The sequence below is a fragment of the Cydia amplana genome, chromosome 6 (assembly GCF_948474715.1).
Source record: "Cydia amplana chromosome 6, ilCydAmpl1.1, whole genome shotgun sequence".
Lineage (NCBI taxonomy): Eukaryota > Metazoa > Arthropoda > Insecta > Lepidoptera > Tortricidae > Cydia > Cydia amplana.
In genome coordinates, this window is record NC_086074.1 from 478,420 (window position 1) to 499,789 (window position 21,370).

Below are 21,370 nucleotides of genomic sequence, written 5' to 3' on the forward strand. Positions count from 1 at the left end.
CGTCACTGATTATACGGTCACCCCATCGTTTACTTACCACAGAATACCTAAGTACCTAATACCTATCTCTTACAATCTTCACCGCTTATTAGATGGTTGGCAGTCGGCGTCTCATACTTATACTTTATTGATAACTAGCGACCCTCCCCGGCATCGCACGGGTTAACAAATTGTACATAAACCTTCCTCTTGAATCACTCTATCTATTAAAAAAACCGCATCAAAATCCGTTGCGTAGTTTTAAATATCTAAGCATACATAGGGACAGACAGACAGCGGGAAGCGACTTTGTGTTATACTATGTAGTGATTATAAATTACAGAGGTCAGACTTACATGACTAATATATGTATATTATACCAAACTAACTACTAAGAAACTTCCTTCCTCGTAGGTACAGCTAAAATGTAGAATTAATACGACCTTTGAACCTTCAAGGAAAGAGTGTACTCCCATCTTTAAATCCAGTAGCGCACTTGTGGTCTGGTGTTGCAGGTGTCTTTGGGCGGCAGTACAGATGTAGTGCATAATTATTTTCCATCCTATTTTCACGGAAAATTACGAACGTGTCTTGCTATTTCAGTCAATGTCGGTACAAAAGTACTGACATTGACTGAACTAGCATGACAAAATACGTACGAACACTCTAGCCTTTCAAATAGCATACACCAGAGGATTTGGGACGGGTACCGTCGTGGCCCGGTCTAGTGGTAAGTAGGTACGTTAACCGCGTAAGCTGAAGACGTGGGTTCGATTCACGCCTCGGCCACCATAACTATTTCAGTCTATAATTACTACTTCAGCAATTTTACAGCCATGAAGAATGACCGAATACCGCAAAACCCTTGACAATGTATCAGTCTGCAAAAGTGGATTTGTTTGACGCCGCTACTATTTCACCATTATCGGTGCCGCCGTACTAGTATTTATTATTTATGGGCCGATCGAGTCGCCCCGGGCGACGGTTAAAACAGGCTGGGAGTGAAGAGCTTTTTGGTTATATACGGCCCAATTCGAACAACGCTTATAAGATCTCACAGCGAAACGATACCTACCGATCTATCTGTTTCAAGTGTCAAAAGACTCAAAAGTGACATTTCTTCAACCAAAAACGTCAATTTTGTCACTGACAAATCGGTATCGTATCGCTGTGACATATTATGAGCATTGCTCGAATTGGGCCGATAGTCGGTCGAAACTCGAAAGTGGACGAAGCCACGTGACCGCTTCTCTATACAAACGTAGGCCCCATTTTACTCTCTGGTTGGATATGACATTGTTGAAAATATGTTGACACAATTTGATGTATAACTACTTACATTATTATATCATATCAATCACAGCTCTGAAGAATTGTTTGACATGATGCCAACGGCCGCTTTCTATCACCGCACCGCTCGCCATCGGCAGGGTGTTCATCCACACACCCTAGAACCTAAATGGTCGCGTGTTGTGCGGTTTAAGAGGAATTTCCTCCCGCGGACGCTCCGGCTGTGGAATGAGCTCCCTCCCGAGAGTCAAAAAAGGAGTGTACAGGTTTTTAAAAAGGTCGGCAACGCGCATGTAACACCTCTGTAGTTGCAGGCGTCCATAGGCTACGGTGACTGCTTACCATCAGGCGGCCCGTATGCTTGTTTGCCACCGATGTGGTATAAAAAAAAAGATTGCCTCTTTCTTCTTATGATTTCAATTCATTTTTTCAAATTTTAAATTATTATATAGGTACCCAAGAGTTTAATTATTGTATGGAATTAGTTTTTAAGTCCTAATTCTTATAATACCTAATCAAAAGAATTAAAAAGCAAGTGAAGGTTACGAAGGAGCATAGCTTATAATCAGTATACATTGTGTAAAATAATTATCGAGGATAAATGAAGACTACGTTTGTATGGAAAACCGGTCGTCCCGTTTCGCCTTATTCACCTGTATTTATGTATTTATATTAGCACATAGGCAGGCGTGTCTCACTCCGCGATTTCGTCGCTTTGCTACAGGTAGCTAAAAGTACATCTGTTCGGCCCCAATTTTGGGGAAAGCCATAAGCCGCGCGTGGCGCTGTCGCCACCTAGCGGCCATATCTGTGCTGATCGTAACAGACGCGTTTTGTTAGAGAGTGAGTCTTCTGTACATAAGTACTAATAATAGTACTATTATTTATTCTGTGACATAGGTATTCGTATGCCTATTCGTAAGCCTGCAATGAATGACACTGCAACTTAGGTACCTACATGTAATGTAAACAACATTCAGCAGAACAAATTATCAGGCGCAGACCTGAGGCGGATTACTGCGAAGTGCAATATTAGTTTAGCTTTAAATGCATTGCTAGTTTTTGGTAAAGTTTAGGAGTGGTTACCGCATATCGAGGAAAGTCGAAAGAGGTTCAGTCATAGCACAGACTAAATACTTACGTCATAAAGAAGTAAACTTAGAGACTTCGTACCTATATCAGTTTTCTTATTATCAACCATTTTTATTGCCCACTGCTGCGCATAGGCCTCACTTCTAGTACGCCACTTGTCCCGGTCCTAAGCTAAACTCATCCAGAAGTGACCCACAATCTTCCGAATGTCGTCCACCCAACGAGCCAACGGACGGAGTTTCCATACTAAATAAACAATATATGGTATGGGATGTGAGGTATGGTAAAACGTATTATTAATAAGATTTCCACTCACTTACAACTTTCTGCTTATTAAGCTTCTCTGTGGTTCAGTGTATACGATTAGATGATATTAATAATAGTCGTAAGACTCGTCAGTATGAGGTGCTATGGGCACTTGCAACACCAGAGTGGTTGCAGGTGCGTTGCCGGCCTTTAAGATGGGAGTAGGTACGCTCTTTTATTGAAGGTCGTATCGGTCCGGAAATACGGCTGACGACTGTTCATTCCACAGTTTCGCTGTTTAGGCTTACTAACTATATGAAATCACTTATGTATTTAACTTTTAATAAATTACTATTAAAAAATAATAAATAATTCATGATCAGTAACAATCTTACTAGCGGCCTCTGTCCTACAGGATTCGAACTACCAGGATATGATACTCATTCACTAATTTAAAAACGAACATCATTAGGAAAATGTTTAAATATTTACTATAATTAGTTTATCTCAATAATGTTAACCTTTATTAATTAGTTTCTTGCATCAAATCAATAAGATATCCCCAAAACACAATATAAATAAAATAAACTATGGTCATATACCATGTCGCTTACGCCATCTATGCGTTTTTACTGGCACTACTTCGATCGCTAAGAAAAAAGCTTCCTAGCTTCCTCCAACAACGTACAATATTGAACCGTATAAATTTAATTTAACTTACACATTATAAGAACAAAAACAAAATATTAAATACCTACAGTTTATTTATAAATCGAAAATACACAAGTTTCTGACCTTAGGCCTTAACTGCCTTCTCATAATTGCTATTTATGGTCACTGGCCATACTGCTAGCGACATCTATCCTGGTTTTCTTATACCAAATCGATCTTTCAGAATAATAATATATTCATTCATTGTACCATTTGTACCAGTATACATTGTCTACACAAATTCATATTAGACTCAATGGAATAAATAAACACATATTATTTTATTAATATGCACAAAAACGATCACAAACTAATTAAAAACAAAGCACTGGTTTATTAGCTACCCGCCACTAGATGCCGTGATGCCCGTGATTAACCATATTCGTATCGTTAGTATGGTCGACGGCCCTACGGCAGCCGACATCTACACTTTGACGTTGGAACTAAATCGATCACTTTGCTAAACATTTTCAACATAATATTATGAACTATTGAAACTAGTAAATAAATATTCACTACCTACATATGTAATTATAAATACCTATTACAATTACGACGATTACATTTACTCATACTGATAAATATTATAACACGACCACACTGCTCATAATCCATATGCTTTGACTACTCGTCAATAGGTGGCAGCATGCTCCCACTTCAATAAAAAAAAAATATTTTATTTATGGTCAGTGGCCAGTCAACTAGCGACATCTATCTCGTGTCAGCTTAATCAACATCGATCGCTTATTACATATTTTATAAAGTAAACAACCATTACCATCTTCAAAATCACTAAAAATATTTCGACACACAAAAACACTTAAATGTCACAATGATTACGAACATAAACATAAGCGGCCGCTCTAATCAAAAACACAACTATGATTTATCTACCCGCCGCTAGATGGCGCGCTCTAAGTGGCGCCATTTTCGTACTTAGCGCGCGGTCACCCAGTTATTTATTACGCCATTACGCGAGCAGTCCTAAATCATTTCGTGACGCGTACGTGCCCTAATGAATGGGCCCTAAGTTTTTTTTCTTTATGAAATTGTTGTGCACTTAGTGTGGGGGTTTTAAAGTTATATGGCAGTTTCGGTTGTAATTACTTTATATTTTGTTGGTGTTTGCGTTGTCTCTCAGTAGTCTAGGGGGGACATTATGCCTACAGTTTTAAGGAAAATTGGAAAGGAACAATAGTAGTTTGTGTTACAAGGGATCAAAATAATATATTTCCGTCAAGGGCGTACATTGAATCCTGAGCGTAATGAAGGATTCAAGTGTTAAACGCCCAAGACGAAATAATTTTGATACCGTGTGACACATACTGCTTTTCACATCAACTATGAGGAAAATAAAAAAAATCTTAGTGTTGACACAATCTGATGCTTAAACAGATTATTTAAACTAAAAAAATTATGTGCAAAAAAATGTAAAAATAGTGTACTAGAACAGAAAAGTGTTACTTTACTCCCTCCTAGCAGGGAGGAAAAATGCCACTTTGATCCCTCCTAGCACCTAGCAGGGAAGGAAAAGCTCTTTTCTGAATAGGAGGTGTGAAAAAGATATAGCATTAACTTGCAATGTACTACCTTTTATCTATGTAAATATGTAGTTGCAAGCTAAATTTGACCCACTTCCCGACTTATAATCAAGCTGAAAATTTGCATACATTTGTAAGTCGGGTGACAATGCAATTTTATGGTACCATGGAGCTGATCTGATGATGGAGACAGGAGGTGGCCATAGGAAATCTGTGATAAAATAACGCAACCCAAATGTGTTTGGGGTTTTTAGAATGGTTTCGATTAGTATTAGTTGTGAAAATAAAAGTACAGTCAGCGATAAAAGCTTGTACCAAAAATGAAATTTTTGCCAAAAATATTATTATTTATTTTCAATGACAAGAAAACCGCCACAAACAATCACGGAGCTACCTATCGTAAGGCATACATTAGAGACATTATCGCGCAGGGCCCACAAAAGGTTGAAAAGTCGCATTTCGCACGTACCGCGTTATCGCGGACTGTTCAAACCCTTACGTTTGGAGGGAGAATTACGCGGAGCGGGTTAGGGGATGAGCGGCAGCGGGAGCGGGGGCGGGAGCGGGCTTAACACACATAAAACGCTCACGCCTCGCCCGGAAAACGCGCCTGTGTGACGAAGCCTTTACAGTCCTTTGCAGTCTCATTATAAACGTCATATATTTACAGAAATTAGACTTCAATGATGACATTGCCACAATTTGCCATTGCAAATGGCATGCAGGTCCGAACAACTATCAAACCCATTGTCTTAATTAAAGCAAAATAAAAGTCAAAAATGATAGTCAAAATCTGGCACCCGCACTTTCTGACGAAACACTTCTAACAAAATGGCAATACATCGTGACGTCACCATATAACGTTATTTAGAAGCCGTTTCGTGATGTATTTACTTAATAAGATTCCCGTGTTATCGTACAAAATATAAATTGTATACCTACTTTTTATCGTATAGACCTTATAGTTAGGTACTTTTGATTGCTCTATTCCTTCTTAATCATTTCGTGAATTCAAACACACTCGATGATCGTACTAATTTATTTTCATTAAATATGATTACATTCAAGTACTCCGCTCTTTACAATACTTGTGCACTCTTCAACTGCTATCCACAGAATGCGCGCCCTCAATCATCAACATGGCGCCTAAAACCGGACCGGAAACGAGTCGGATTGGCGTTTCGTAATACTCGCCTGTGATTGGCTGGTTAGAAGCGGGCTGTCAAAACTGACTAATAGTGTTGCTAGCCGCAATAATTGTGACCAGAAGGTTGCTAAATATTTAATTGTCATTAAAAATCATACCAAAATTACATTATTAATTAAAAATCATAACACTCGGCCATCCGACTCGTACACCGTCCCGGTGTACACTCATTACACATTCTAAAATTACATACTCTTATTAAGATTCCAAGATCCAAAGAACACATTAACGACTCTACATATAACTGCAATCTAAATCTATATTAACTAAGCCAGATTCTAACTTTAATTTATTTATTACATATTTTCAATAGGTACCGCTTTTATGACAATGAACTATTTACTATGATTATATTAATCTTATAACTACTATATATGTTTATACTAATCTCATAACATTGGCTTGCACCATCATGAAATACTAGATCATAACACTCGTGTCATTTAGCAAACACACTGATAAGTACTTAATAACGATTACATTATGAATCAATCATAGTATTCTCTAAATCTTTTGAAATCGCCTTTTTTTTTTTTAATTCTGACAAGGGAATGTTATCGTCGGTTTCATAATCTGAGGTTTCACTAGAACTACTACTAGATAAAGACTTATTTGAATCGGGTTTGAGTGAATTGATCTTAATCCAAGGTCTTAACCTATCGGCTGCAACGACACTCTTAAATAGCCTTTTCTTTTTGCCGAATCCGGGAATGTCGGCTATTTGGTACCTATCGTTGCCCAAAATTTTTACGACTTTATAGGGACCAATGAATTTAGACAACAGTTTTGTGCTATTTCCCTTGTTGTAAAAATTAGTGCGAGTTAATTTTACCAAATCGCCTTCCTTAAAAACTGCAGCGGGAACTCTTCCAAGATCGAATCTTTGTTTCTGTTTTGTCTGGCTCATCTGAATATTGTCATCGACTTCTCTCCTCAAATCAGTCATGGATTTGCGAGCGACGTCGGTTTCAACACCCAACTTGTTTGAGAGACCGTCTTGAGATTTAATACCAAAAAGAGTCTCCGATGCAGTCCTCTGGGTGGTGGCATTTATGGTGTTATTTATGCCCCACTGAATTTTTTTCAGACACACGTCCCAACTACGTTCGTCCTGACCTGAATTATGCCTCATCATGGAATTTAATATGGTCTGGTTAAATCGTTCGGCTTGGCCGTTTGCCCTAGGGCAAGCCACTGCGTTTAGGATGTGTTTGATACCATTAGAATCGCAAAATCTTTTGAAAGCCGCTGATGTAAACGAGGTACCTCGGTCGGAAATGATTCGAGAGGGATAAATGAAATCATGAAAAACCTCCTCTAATACTTTCACTGTGGTTTTTGTCTTAGTATTCTTTACCGGTTTCACAAAAACATATTTAGTGAATCCGTCTACAATCGTCAAAATATACGTATTACCACTAACACTCTTTACAAATGGACCTAAGTGGTCCACGTGAATCGTGTGAAACGGTTTGTCGCCTTTTGGTATGGGGTACAACTGACCTTGCTTTCGTCTAGCAGAGCTATCCTTATTATACGCGCAAGATATACAGTTACCCACATATTTTTTTATAAAACGACGAAGTTTGGGGAACCAGTATTGCCCTTGAATCCTCTCAATAGTTTTGGTTACGCCTAGGTGCCCGATATCGTCATGGTTCGCGTGACAAATTTGAAAACGCGCGCTTCGGGGCACTACCAAACGCAATTTATCGTCTACTCTTCTATAAAGCTTATGGTCTTTAAATACATATTTTTTCTTAATGTCCCTAACCTCCTCGTCATTTCCCGGCTTAAGAATCTTTACGATACGTGCTAAATCAGGGTCGGACAGCTGTAAGGTCAAAAGCCAATCATCTTTTTCTATGTTATAAACAGTGTAAGTATGTGAGTCGTTGTCGTTATCTGTCAATCTAGTATTACGACTAAGAGCGTCAGCATGGGTCATTTGTGTACCAGGCCTATACTCTATATCGAAGGTGAACTCGCTAATTTGGAGCCACCACCTGGCAATTCGAGGTACTAAGTCGCGCTTGGTCAACGTTGTCCTGATAGCATTACAGTCTGTCACGACCTTAAAATTAATTCCTAATAGGTACACTCTAAACTTTTTTAGAGAGTTCACTATCGCCAAAGTTTCTAGCTCATACGAATGCAAGTGACGCTCTTCCGGAGTGGTCTGCCTACTAAAATAGGCTACTGGTTTCAACACACGGGGATTCTCTTGCCACTGTAGCAGTATCCCAGCCACTCCAAGAGAGCTTGCATCCGTATGAAGCTCAGTGTCAAGTTTAGGGTCGTATAAAGCTAATATTGGACGATCGATCAACATACTTTTCAAATTGGTGAACGCATGAAGCTCTACTTCAGACCATCTAAATGCCACATCTTTCTTCAGTAGATTTGTGAGTGGTCTAGCAATCTCGCCAAAACCTTTCACAAATCTCCTGAAATACCCAGCCAGGCCTAAAAACTGCCTAACCTCGTGCACTGTCTGAGGGATAGGAAATGTCTTGACTGCCAATATTTTATCTTCGTTGGGCCGAATCCCATCAGCCGAGATTTCATAGCCAAGGTAATTAATCGTGTTGTCAAAGAAGCGACATTTTGACAGTTTAAGTGTAAGACCATTCTCCCTGATGAGTTTCAAGACATCTTCTAATCTCTCAATACCTTGCTCTAAATCACCAGATGGCACAAGGATGTCGTCCAGATATGCCAATGCAGATTCAAATCGCTTCGAGCCAAGCATTCGGTTAATAAGTCTCTGAAAGACTGCCGGCGCATTAGCAAGGCCGAACGGCATCCTCTTAAATTCATAGTGCCCATCTGGTGTTACAAAACCTGTGAGACGTCGACTATCTTCCGCCATGGGCACCTGGTAATAACCAGACGCGAGATCTAGAGTGGTGAAAAAGCGGTTACCACTTAAGTTTGACAACTGGTCTTCGATCAGAGGGAGCGGGAAGCAATCTTTTTTAGTTTTATTGTTCAAAGCCCGGAAGTCGACACATAATCGTTGTTCACCCGTTTTTTTTTTACCATTAGAATGGGACTGGCATAGTCCGAGTTCGACTCTTGAATAATATCATTGCTCAAAAGTTCTTCAATTGTGTTGCGCACCTGCTCCCTCTCAACATGCGACAGTCTATAAGGCCTGTAGACTACTGGCCGGTCATCTAATAAGTCTATTGTCATCTCAACATCTTTAGCCGACCCGATTTCGCTCAGATTTAACGCAAAACAATCACGGTAGGACTGAAGAAGCGTATGTAACCTATCGACAACCTCTGTACTGACGTCCTTTCCTACCTTGATATCGTTCTTTTCAATTGGCTCTAATGACGAGATGTCGCAGGAAATCCGATTTACATGGTGAACTTTCTTTTCTACAAATGGTGAAGCCCTGGCCAAAAGAACCTTGGAGTCCAATGTCAACACATCTTTAGCTAAATTGGTCAACACTAAATGACCCCTCCCATCCTTGATACTATAAACACCCTGATGTAGATGATATTCCTTTCCAGGTTCACCGCAACTATGCCCTTCAACATAAACATCACCGGAAAAAGAGGAAACTTCTGAATACACTTCGACAAGGTTCACCCCCTGTATCTTGGTAGAGTTAAGAGTCAACAACTTCACAGAATTATCCTGTTGCATATCATTTATCGGGCTTTTATAAAAGAACAACTTACAGCTGTCTTTCAAAACCGTTACGAAAGGTAACTCTGTGAAATTCTGACCAATCAGTAAGGGCGCCTGTAATAACTCATCACTAACCACTAGTACTTCAATGGAAGCTTCAACTTCGTCAATTTTTACAGTCACAAAGCTCTTATAGACAGGAAACACCAACGACTCTCCAAATCCTTTTATTGCAGGTAGTTCCGAATAACATTTTGCCAAATTAATTTTCTCGCCCTCGGATTCCCGTATCAAGCTACACTCACTACCAAAGTCTACGTACGCTACATAATCGCCGCCATTGACACCAATTTTTCTAAAAAACTTATCATTGGTATTGCGGAATGTGTAGATCCTAAGAACTTTGCGCTCTTCACCAACCGTGCTCTTTCTGCTATCATTCCTAAGTTGTAAAGGACTAAGCTTGCAAGATGCAGAATCGTGACCTACCCGTTGGCATTTCTGACATTTTACTATGGGTTGAGGACATTCAGTTTCAGTTTCAGTTTATTTATTCAAGAACAATTTACATCGTGTTTGAATATTCAATATATATACAATATATTTACTAAAAGAATGCCCCTTTCCGCGACAATTGAAGCAAGTCATAGAGGTTTCGCCTGAGGGACCCGAAGAGTTCTGTTTGGGCCCGGCTTCACTACGTTTCCTATTAAAAGACACGTCAGGAGGTCGTTGCGAATTGAGATAATCCAATAAGTCTTCTGGTTCCTCACAATTTAAAGTTTGGGCACCGTTCCTAACGGACTTATCTAATATGCCGTGTACTATACACTGTACCGCTTTCTTTGCTCGGATCTCACATCTGTTTAGTAAAGTTAGCTTATCGTAGAAATACTCGCGATAATGCTCACCGGCACGCGTGGTCCGAGCTAGCATTTCTTCGAGAAGCCGACCATAATTTTGCTCGTTTGGGAAGGCTTTTTTAAGTTTCGTTTGCCACTCCTCCCAGCTATATACTACGGACGGTAAGGACTCGAACCATTTTTTAGCAAGTCCCGCGAGTTTTTGAAGTGCGAAATGTATGGTCTGCTTCTCGTTCCACTCATATATTTTTACACATTCGTTGACTTTATGAATCCAGCTATCTATGCTTTGTGCTTTACTGGAGGGATCAAATTCTGGCACCACATTATTTAATTGACTGTTATTCAAGTGATGTGCCTTGTCTTTGTTCCCTCCTTGCAAAGAACTGATAAGCTGTAGTACCTCATTGAATGTGACTCCTTGTGGCGGGGCTGCCTCGACTGGTGGAGCAGGCTGTCCTTCTGGCGCGTTGGTAGGCTGTTCAAGTACCGGCGTGGCAGCATCTGCTGGGGCGACATCCTCGACAGTCCAATTTGCCGATGGAACAGTTCTGCGGGTCTTCTTCGTTGATCCTTGGCACGAAGACAGCATCTCTCGTCTCCGCTTCTTCCGTGTAACTGGGGTGTGCTCGCGTCGTGGGCCGTCCGATGTCTCATCCTCGATATCGGACGCCATAACCTCGGGATAAAATTTGAAATAAGTCACAGTTCAATTTCCAGCTCGCAAAACTCAAGCTTATTTGGTTTAAAACTAAAGACTCGAAGCGCAGTCTCGCACCATCGAGTCTACCATCGAGTCTACCATGGAGTCTACCATCGAGTCTACCATCGAGTCTACCATCGAGTCTACCATCGAGTCTACCATCGAGTCTACCATCGAGTCTACCATCGAGTCTACCATCGAGTCTACCATCGAGTCTACCATCGAGTCTACCATCGAGTCTACCATCGAGTCTACCATCGAGTCTACCATCGAGTCTACCATCGAGTCTACCATCGAGTCTACCATCGAGTCTACCATCGAGTCTACCATCGAGTCTACCATCGAGTCTACCATCGAGTCTACCATCGAGTCTACCATCGAGTCTACCATCGAGTCTACCATCGAGTCTACCATCGAGCCTACCATCGAGCCTACCATCGAGCCTACCATCGAGCCTACCATCGAGCCTACCATCGAGTCTACCATCGAGTCTACCATCGAGTCTACCATCGAGTCTACCATCGAGTCTACCATCGAGTCTACCATCGAGTCTACCATCGAGTCTACCATCGAGTCTAAACTGGAAAAACTCCAACTAACTTTATTTGCTACCCACGTGGCCTTCTGTTACACAACCTCTCTAGCTAATAGCAACACACGTGGTCGCGTAGCTGACTATCCAAATAATCGATGTTACGCGCACAAAGCCTACTAGCAGCTACCCACACGTGGTCACATGCTACTCGTAAATACCTATTTATTGAAACATCACAGGCCCATATGGCTCTTGAGCGGCAACGCACATAGTCACGTACTAGCTAATTATTCGGCGATATACTACAGGCACACATGGCCTCCTAGCAGCAACACACATGGTCGCATACTAGCCAACTATTCAGTTTTACTACAGGCACACATGGCCTTCTAGCAACAACACACATGGTCGCGTACTAGCAAACTATTCTTTGTTTTACTACAGGCACACATGGCCTCCTAGCAGCAACACACATGGTCGCGTACTAGCCAACTATTCCTTGTTTTACTACAGGCACACATGGCCTTCTAGCAGCAACACACATGGTCGCATACTAGCCAACTATTCTGTTTTACTACAGGCACACATGGCCTCCTAGCAGCAACACACATGGTCGCGTACTAGCAAACTATTCCTTGTTTTACTACAGGCACACATGGCCTTCTAGCAGCAACACACATGGTCGCATACTAGCCAACTATTCCTTGTTTTACTACAGGCACACATGGCCTTCTAGCAGCAACACACATGGTTACTGATTAGCTACTACTCAACCAACCCACTAAACTTTCAAAAGACACACGTGGCCTCCTAACTGCATTGCGCTCTCTTGTTCACATGTTAGCTATTCAATAGTATTCATCCGAATAAATTTTACATTATCGTTAGGCACTTACTATACATAATATATCGTCTTGTTTTAAAATTGCAGCAAGGTTCACTTTCACAATCATCAATTTAAAGATAAAACAGCATAAGATTTCAAAATAACATACCTTGCTTACTTGATGTTCGTCCCCTCTTCTGAGATTTCGTGAATTCAAACACACTCGATGATCGTACTAATTTATTTTCATTAAATATGATTACATTCAAGTACTCCGCTCTTTACAATACTTGTGCACTCTTCAACTGCTATCCACAGAATGCGCGCCCTCAATCATCAACATGGCGCCTAAAACCGGACCGGAAACGAGTCGGATTGGCGTTTCGTAATACTCGCCTGTGATTGGCTGGTTAGAAGCGGGCTGTCAAAACTGACTAATAGTGTTGCTAGCCGCAATAATTGTGACCAGAAGGTTGCTAAATATTTAATTGTCATTAAAAATCATACCAAAATTACATTATTAATTAAAAATCATAACAATCATAGTTAAAAAAAAACAACTGCTGTATTTTTTCTCTTACTGAATTTTAAAGTAAAAGCTTAATCGCCGAATCTCAACCCTTGCGCCGCCGATTCACTTCGAAGGGAGAATTATCAGCAGTCGTTCAAATGATTTATGTTCACAATTATTGGGTTATTCAGGTACTCGATGTTTTGCGATCCGATCCAACTTCAGACAATGGGGTTAATTTAATGTTGTTTTGAACTGCCTCCGCGCCCGGCCGAGAGATGGCAGTGCATGTCAATATATTATTAATCACATTGAGAAAATTAAAACAGCATATTGAACGATCTGCCTCCCGAACCAAGTCGAAATAAGAGCATTTGCTCAGCTGAGTTACTACTCAGAGTTTATTACAGGTTAGAGTGCGTCTAAGCCAACTTTGCACCATTTGAACAGAACAAAGTGAGATAGTGTCATTACAATTGTTATATGTATTTTAATAGAAATTTGACATAAAATGATGATATAGCCATATTTTGTCATTGTAAATGTCATGCAGAGCTTAGTCTGACTCTAGTCTCGGCTTTTTAAAAACAAATAAAATAAAATTTGGATTGCTAAAAATGTGGCTAAAAATAACGCTCAAATAAGATGTAACTAGGTATCAGCCCCGATCATAGACACGCACTGTCTATAATCTGGTGACCTCACGTTCAGTCCTACTGAGGAATAGTCTCCTCTCCAACGTACTAGCTACGTATATAAGCGCTCTGTACATCGGTTTTGTATCTCGAATAGCTTGCTTGACGATGGTCACCAACTTCACCAAGTCGTCATAGTCGGCCAGTTCGTCCAGTTTGCTGCAGTTTTTGCATGGGTCGGGTTGTGCTGAAAATGTACGACTGATTAGCGCTCTATAGCGATAAGACCGCCTGTCATGTGGTCTACCATAGTTTAAGTTATATGCTTAATTTGTATGTCATATTCTTTTTCACCACACCAACTGGTAAAGGCTCTCTTGATTTTTCAAAAACTGATAGGTAGCAAAGTTGCATTTTATTCACATGTGAGACTAAGAAATCAAGAAATCAGATTTGTGGAAAAATTTGGTGTTGCTTTCTTATGTTTGCCGGTAGAATTGACTTTTAAATGATGATTTTGAATGATAAACATTCATTTGGATTTGATTTAGTTTGATTTTGTTTGATATTTTACAGTGAGTATTTTCCTTGTGTTGGTGTGGTGAAAAATGTTGTTTCACTCGGTGGCAAAGTTTGTTTAACCCTCTAGCCTTGATATCCTCGCAATGCTCAAGCCAAGATTCCATTTTTCGAACCACTCGCTACGCTTCAATTTTGGAATACTTCGCTTGCTCGGGTAACAATATTAGCACGAGAGGTTAAACAACAACTTTGCCCCCTTGTATAATAAATAACTACATATTTCATAAATTTCATTCATATTGGTGAGCAGTAATAATTTTGGTACCGTGTGACACATACTGTATGAGGAAAATAAAAAGAATCTTAGTGTTGACACAATCTGATGCTTAAACAGATTATTTAAGCTAAAAAAATAACGTGCAAAGAAATGTAAAAATAGTGTGCTAGAACAGAAAAGCAGGGAGGAAAAGTGCCACTTTGATCCCTCCTAGCAGCGAAGAAAAAGCTCTTTTCCGAATAGGTGGTGTGAAATAGTTATTTTCGATACAAGTGCGAAAAAGAGGGAATTCGAAACGAGTGGCGATAAATTAAAACACGACCGAAGGGAGTGTTTTAAATCGACACGAGTTGCGAATTACCTATTCGCACGTGTATCGAACAACGTTTTACAGTACATATGGCATTTTAAAGTTTCGACATACGCACGAAATGTGCTATTTTACGCACTAGTGCGGAAAAGTACTGCCCCATATGTAATGTACTGTAAAGAATATTTGTATTGTAATTCTGGCATTCTTGCTGGAATTTGCAAGAACACTTCAAAAATATAGTATGTCACATCAGACATCTTTGTAAGTACGTACATCTAACACCACACGTTAGTCTCACAAGAGTCTTTATACAAACTGCGCCGACACATCGATAGCGTCATCTAATCGTAAGATTGTGAATCCGTTAGTTTATAATCCAACGTAGGTTAGGTTAGGTTAGATTATAATCTCCCTACCGTCAGTTTATAATGTAACTAGCGAGATTATAATATGACGAGTGTTTACAATTTTACGGTGACAGATACATATTTATTTATTTATTTAAGTACAAATATATATATATATATTTCGGGGATCTCGGAAACGGCTTTAACGATTTCGATGAAATTTGCTATATGGGGGTTTTCGGGGGCGAAAAATCGATCTAGCTAGGTCTTATCTCTGGAGTTTTCCGAGCAAAGCTCGGTCACCCAGATATATATATAGTACATATGGTGCTACTTTACCGCCCTAGTGCGGTAATTAGCACAAAACGAGCCTATGTTGAAAATGTAAAGGGCCATATGTACTGTAAACCGTTGTACAATTAAATACACGTGCGAATTTCCTACTTTTCGTACTTGTATCGTAATGTACTTCTATTTATTGATTACTTCGTTTACAAGCAAATGTTATTCGTTTCCGCTGTATTTCCGGACCGATAGGACCTTGAAACCTTCAAGAAAATAGCGTACTCGCACCTTTAAGAGCCCATCAACGTGCACACTAGCGCCACTGCTAAATAATAGTGATTATTTAAATTTAACGAAAGATATTTAAAAAAAAGGAGGCTGCTGCGTACTGTATCTTGTATTAAAGTACCTTTTGAATACATCAAACTAGTTTCTATGTTGCTGGATTCGTCAATCTATGCATCCAAAGTTAAAACGGCCGTTTTTGTTTTGAGTTCATATAGATTGACGAATCCATCAACATAGAAACTAGTTTGATGTATTCAAAAGGTACTTCAATACAAGATACAGTACGTAGCAGCCTCCTTTTTTTTTTAAATAACTTTCGTTAAATTTAAATAATCACTATTATTTAGCAGTGGCGCTAGTGTGCACGTTGATGGGCTCTTAAGCCTTAGTAGATTGCAATGATACGGTTCAAATAACTGTTTATTTAAATATGTATGTATACTTGGTCAAGCAAATCTTGTCAGTAGAAAACGGCCAAATTTGAAAAACCGCGGGTTAGCAACACTACGTTGAATTGTTCGAAAATCGCGTGTCATTTATATCTTAATCTCTGGAACTGTTTTGTTTACATTTCATCGTTGTTCGATGTACATTGCTACTGACATATCCTGCTTGACAGACTACATTTAACATAATCATAATCCTTGGTGAATATAATATATGTACATAACTACATAGTTTTAATATAATATGTATAATATACAGCATGTACCACTTCTATTCCAATCCGGCAAGTCCTTTTTTCGGTAAGTACGAAAAGAAATTCAAAATATAATGTACTTAGTCAAGAGTAAGAGGATAATTATTTTGATGACGTCACACATGCAAATTCTATCTCCTTCACCCCACCTCGTCACCAGAAACGACACCTGACAAATGTGTTCGATCTGCTCTGTAAATTCCATAAAGTAGGTAGTCTAAACAGATATCACCTACAGAACAAAACGTGTCGCGCCAATATGTTGCTGTCACAGCTTGATAGAACCTGTCTTTCAAACTATCGAGCATTTTTTCCATTTAAAACAAGAACTCTCACACCAAACGAGAATAAACTCTATGTTAAAATAACAGAGTTTAAATTACCTGAAAGCTATGGAGCGACTTACGTCGTTTTCTAGGTGTTAGTTATAACGAGAACTACATAGGATTTGAATATACGTTCGAAACAAATGAGCGTCATCCATTGCGCGTTCTCTTCGAGCTTTAATTTTACTTAGCTCGCGCGCTCATCAATAGATGGCGTTGTAATCAATTTATCGTTGTTTAGTACGTTTGTTTCAAATCCTATGGGAAGTAGTCAGATAAGCAATGATACGTCAAAAACATGTTATGCCAACAGATATGTCGGGCCGGTGATAGATTCTGGGCTAGGTGTTGAACGGGGAATCCCTAGGGACTGTGCAGTTGCCAAATTGCGTTTGCGGGATTGCTATTTTGCAGTTGGGAATGGGATTTCTGCAGTGTTGATGCCCAATTTAGGGATTACGAAGGCTATTAAGTAAAGTTATGATAGTGTAGTAAATAATTTCGTTTTTATACATTTTACTTATGATTTTAGCTTAATTAAAACATATAGAGAGTTACCTAAGTTATCCGAAATATCCTAATTATGTTTGATGCAGTTCGAGGGAAAATAATTTTATAAATGGGATAAAAAACGTCACACAATACCTAATGGACCATAAGAGTATTTACATTAATTATTGGACTACAATTTTATTGGTTTTAAGGTACAAACTTAAACCTTCCCCTTGAATCACTCTCTCTATTTAAAAAATCACATCAAAATCCGTTGCGTAGTTTTAAAGATCTAAGCATACATACAGACAGAAGATAAGATAAGATATACTATGTAGTGATGAATAAAAAAGCTTTTTTCACCAGGCGAGTAGGTCATCTTTACGTAAAAATATATTTTAAGTAGGGAAACTAAGCATGTCAAATACATATATCTCTTACGTTTTCAACCCCACCTGCCGATCCTTTAATATATTATATTATTAAGCCACCTTATAATTCGATCTGATTTATTCAAATTCTGACATCCGAACTAAAAAACACTCCGGCAGACGAGACCGATTGAAAAAAAAGTAATAAATATAACATATCAGATTGGGCGGGGTTAACGTATTAATAAATAACGTTTTTTGAAATTAATAATAATGTGAAATAAATCAATAAAAGAATGGAACTTCAGTCCAGTGAATGATTTGTTGTAATGCGAGTGAACGTCTTGAGGGACTGAGGCCTCTTGATACTTTAATAAGTCATAAATATACGCCCTCCTAGCAGTCCTCCTGGTTATAATTCGATCTGATTTATTCAAATTCTGACATCCGAACTAAAAAACACTCCGGCAGACGAGACCGATTGAAAAAAAAGTAATAAATATAACTTATCAGATTGGGCGGGGTTAACGTATTAATAAATAACGTTTTTTGAAATTAATAATAATGTGAAATAAATCAATAAAAGAATGGAACTTCAGTCCAGTGAATGATTTGTTGTAATGCGAGTGAACGTCTTGAGGGACTGAGGCCTCTTGATACTTTAATAAGTCATAAATATACGCCCTCCTAGCAGTCCTCCTGGTATGTATCCTCTCGCGTTTGTCTATTATGTTCTTTCGTTGATGTTGATAATATTCTTTTGTCTTGACTAGAATCTAGAGTTTTATTCATGTTTATTTACGGATAATTTCCATACATTTCACATGAGCTGCCGATGCAGCTAGAGGAGAGGGAAGTACCGCCAGCAGAGGTCGGAGAGCCCACACCTCCAGTAACGGTGGAAGCAACAGAACTGCCACCACCGGCAGTTGAGGTCGAAGGCTTAGGGAATAGAGTTCTGAGACCCCGGAAGTTTGTTAATTATAAAGTTTAATTTATGTTAAGGTACGTTTTTGTTATTTATGTACAACTTAGGTGCAATTTTCAATGTACTGATTTTAGATGAATATGTGTTATTTATGGCTTCTGGTTCTCCAGCTAAGGGTGGAGGACCTAGCCTAGAGCTAGACGGTAATGACCCTGCGTACTGTAATTCCTGCGTTCGAATCCTGGTAAGGATATGTATTTGTGCGTTTATCACAGTTTGTCCCTGAGGGCCCACCGCGAAGACAGAATTTCGCAAATTGCGGTGTAGCCGCCGTGCAGGTCAGGAGCTCGACGACTCAAATAAAAAGCTTCGATTCTTAGTGAACTGATATAATTTTCCAAGGTACTGGTTTACAAGGGTTCTTGCCAAAACGGTTAAATGTAGAAGTGGTGGTTATTGTATGAAGGCTGATGAGAGAGAGTGATTTGCATAATTTCAATAGTATAAAAGGTGGTTTAAATTTAGGTGCCTCTAATTGGCCGCGATACAAAGTATGTGGAGCGCTCCTATTGGTGCTTAAGAAAAAGCTTCCGAATACTAGCCGAGCCCGACGGCCGCGTTTAGCTACTGCATTAGGAATATAGGTATTGAGATTTTATACAAATATAAAAGTTGCGTTCGCAACAGCGGGGATCTTTCTCTTTTACTCTAATGAAGGCGTAATTAGGTAAAATGACAGAGAAAAATGCCCGCAATTTGCGAACTTTGATTTTCGCGGTTATAGCCTTGAGTTATGGTAGTTTTTTTTATGTGTATAAATATGTATCTATACTCTATATCGTGGTTTAGTACCCACAACACAAGCCTTATAGAGCATACTTTACTAGTTTTCGTTGTTAGAAATATTTCTTTAATAATATTTACTATTTTATTTGTATACTCGTTTTAGTAGTACGAGACATACGTTAATTCATGCCAAGTTTCATGTAAACCAAGCATGTCCTTTTAAAATGTGGCACTACGTGCACAGTGCACTACTTCAACTTCAACTTCAACTCTTTTGTGATGCGCGTGTCGCGGCCCCTGCAGGGGACCATCGAGTGCGCCGACTTACTGTGTTTCGGAGGTTCGGAGGTTCGGGGGCAAACTGCCGAATCCGACACATGACCAGCCGATTCAACAGAGCAGAGAACACGCTGTTTTATCGCCTAAATAGTGTTTAGTTTTAAGCTTATAAAATGTTTATTTATTAACATAATTATGTACATTGTACACTTTGTAATGGGCCTTGTTGCCTGATTTTATCAAAATAAGTAAATGAAATTTAATGAGAGCGTAACTTCGATCGAATGTGAAAGGGTTTTTAGCGGCGAGTTCATAATCAAGACTTTTAGCATATTATAAAATTGACAATGTTGTCAAAATTGTCGATGTTGTCAAGTATCAAGCTTAACCCAGCACAGTACACGCAAGCTAGTCCTATATCAGTGGGTATCGCCTCTAGATCCTCCTATAGCGCATCAATTCACGGACGGACGGACGGACGGACGCCCCTTGTAATTGCGTATGCATATATATTATACAAGCCGCCTGTCGCGTCTCCGCTCGCGTGGGAAGGTTTACTGCCACTTTGAGAAGATTTAAATTTATATAAACTATATAAAGTATTAAATGATGCTTCAGTTGTAATTGAACATTGATAAGTACTTAACATAATGATGGAAAATTGTGATTATGATTAGTCAGATGAACTTAGCCGCTGCCATAGAATTAAAAATGAAAGTTACGCCCTCATTTGAAAACGACATGCTGAAATAATATGAAATTTGGCATGAAAATAGTACATATCTAAATACATTTATATGTACCTGGTTGTCCCGGACTAATCCCAATAAGGCCTAGTTTCCTCTCTGGGTTGGAAGGTCAGATGGCAGTCGCTTTCGTAAAAACTAGTGCCTCCGTCAATTCTTGGGATTAGTTGCGCGGACCCCGGCTCCCATGAGCCGTGGAAAAATGCCAGGATAACGCGAAGATAAATATGTGCCTTGTTGTGCTTAATTTAAAAAGCCTAAAGGCCATTTCAAAATACATTTTTGAATTTTCTGACAAATGTCACCCTGATCTGATGATCAGTACTAAGTATAAGGTCAGATCAGAGTTTGTAGTACATAGTAGTACATAGGTAGGTCATATGACCCAAAACCCACACGGTTCTATCACACACATAATTATTTACGACCCCCACATGTTTCCGAAACAGAACCTTTCCAAGATTAATACAGAATAAGAATTAGATAAATCACAGAGGGTTCACATCGACGTCAATGCACGCCGCGTTCCGCCTACGCGGGAGTCGACGAGTCAAGTAACCAGTATAAAATGACCCAGTGTAACGATAATACAGATTAGGAAATAGATATATCACAGAGGGCTCACTGCAACATCTATGCATGCCGTGTTGCCATTCGGCGAGTGAGTATAGACTGACTAGTGTAAAATGACAAAATGACCCAGATATTGAAGAAATTCAATTTGATGGGTAGAGCAACTAAAGAGCACGTTTTGAGGAATTTCTACCCCTTTGTGATAAGCCATGGGCAAAAGCCTATGGACACTGATCATTAAATCACCCGGTGACATAGTGACCACTTTACTATAGACTCCATAGAGGTTCTTAATAACCGATGTTACAACCATGGTTTATCTGTTGGATTCATTAATCAGTTAGTACGGC

General features: G+C 39.3%; 1 protein-coding gene across 1 annotated transcript; it reads right to left on the minus strand.

Moving 5' to 3' along the window:
- Window positions 1-9,057: 9,057 nt before the first annotated feature.
- LOC134649067 (uncharacterized) lies at window positions 9,058-12,853 on the minus strand. Its single transcript, XM_063503783.1, has 3 exons — window positions 12,811-12,853; window positions 10,383-11,256; window positions 9,058-9,611 (listed from the first exon to the last, which is right to left on the minus strand). Exons 2-3 carry the CDS (start codon window positions 11,251-11,253, stop codon window positions 9,058-9,060), a joined length of 1,425 nt encoding a protein of 474 aa, XP_063359853.1. The 5' UTR covers window positions 11,254-11,256; window positions 12,811-12,853.
- Window positions 12,854-21,370: the final 8,517 nt, after the last annotated feature.

Coding starts and splice junctions, on each gene's coding strand:
- LOC134649067 (XM_063503783.1), bottom strand. CDS start 11,253: ATGGCGTCCGATATCGAGGATGAGACATCGGACGGCCCACGACGCGAG. Junction 9,612..10,382: donor GCCCAAACAGAACTCTTCGG/GTCCCTCAGGCG, acceptor TTTATGTTGAAG/GGCATAGTTGCGGTGAACCT.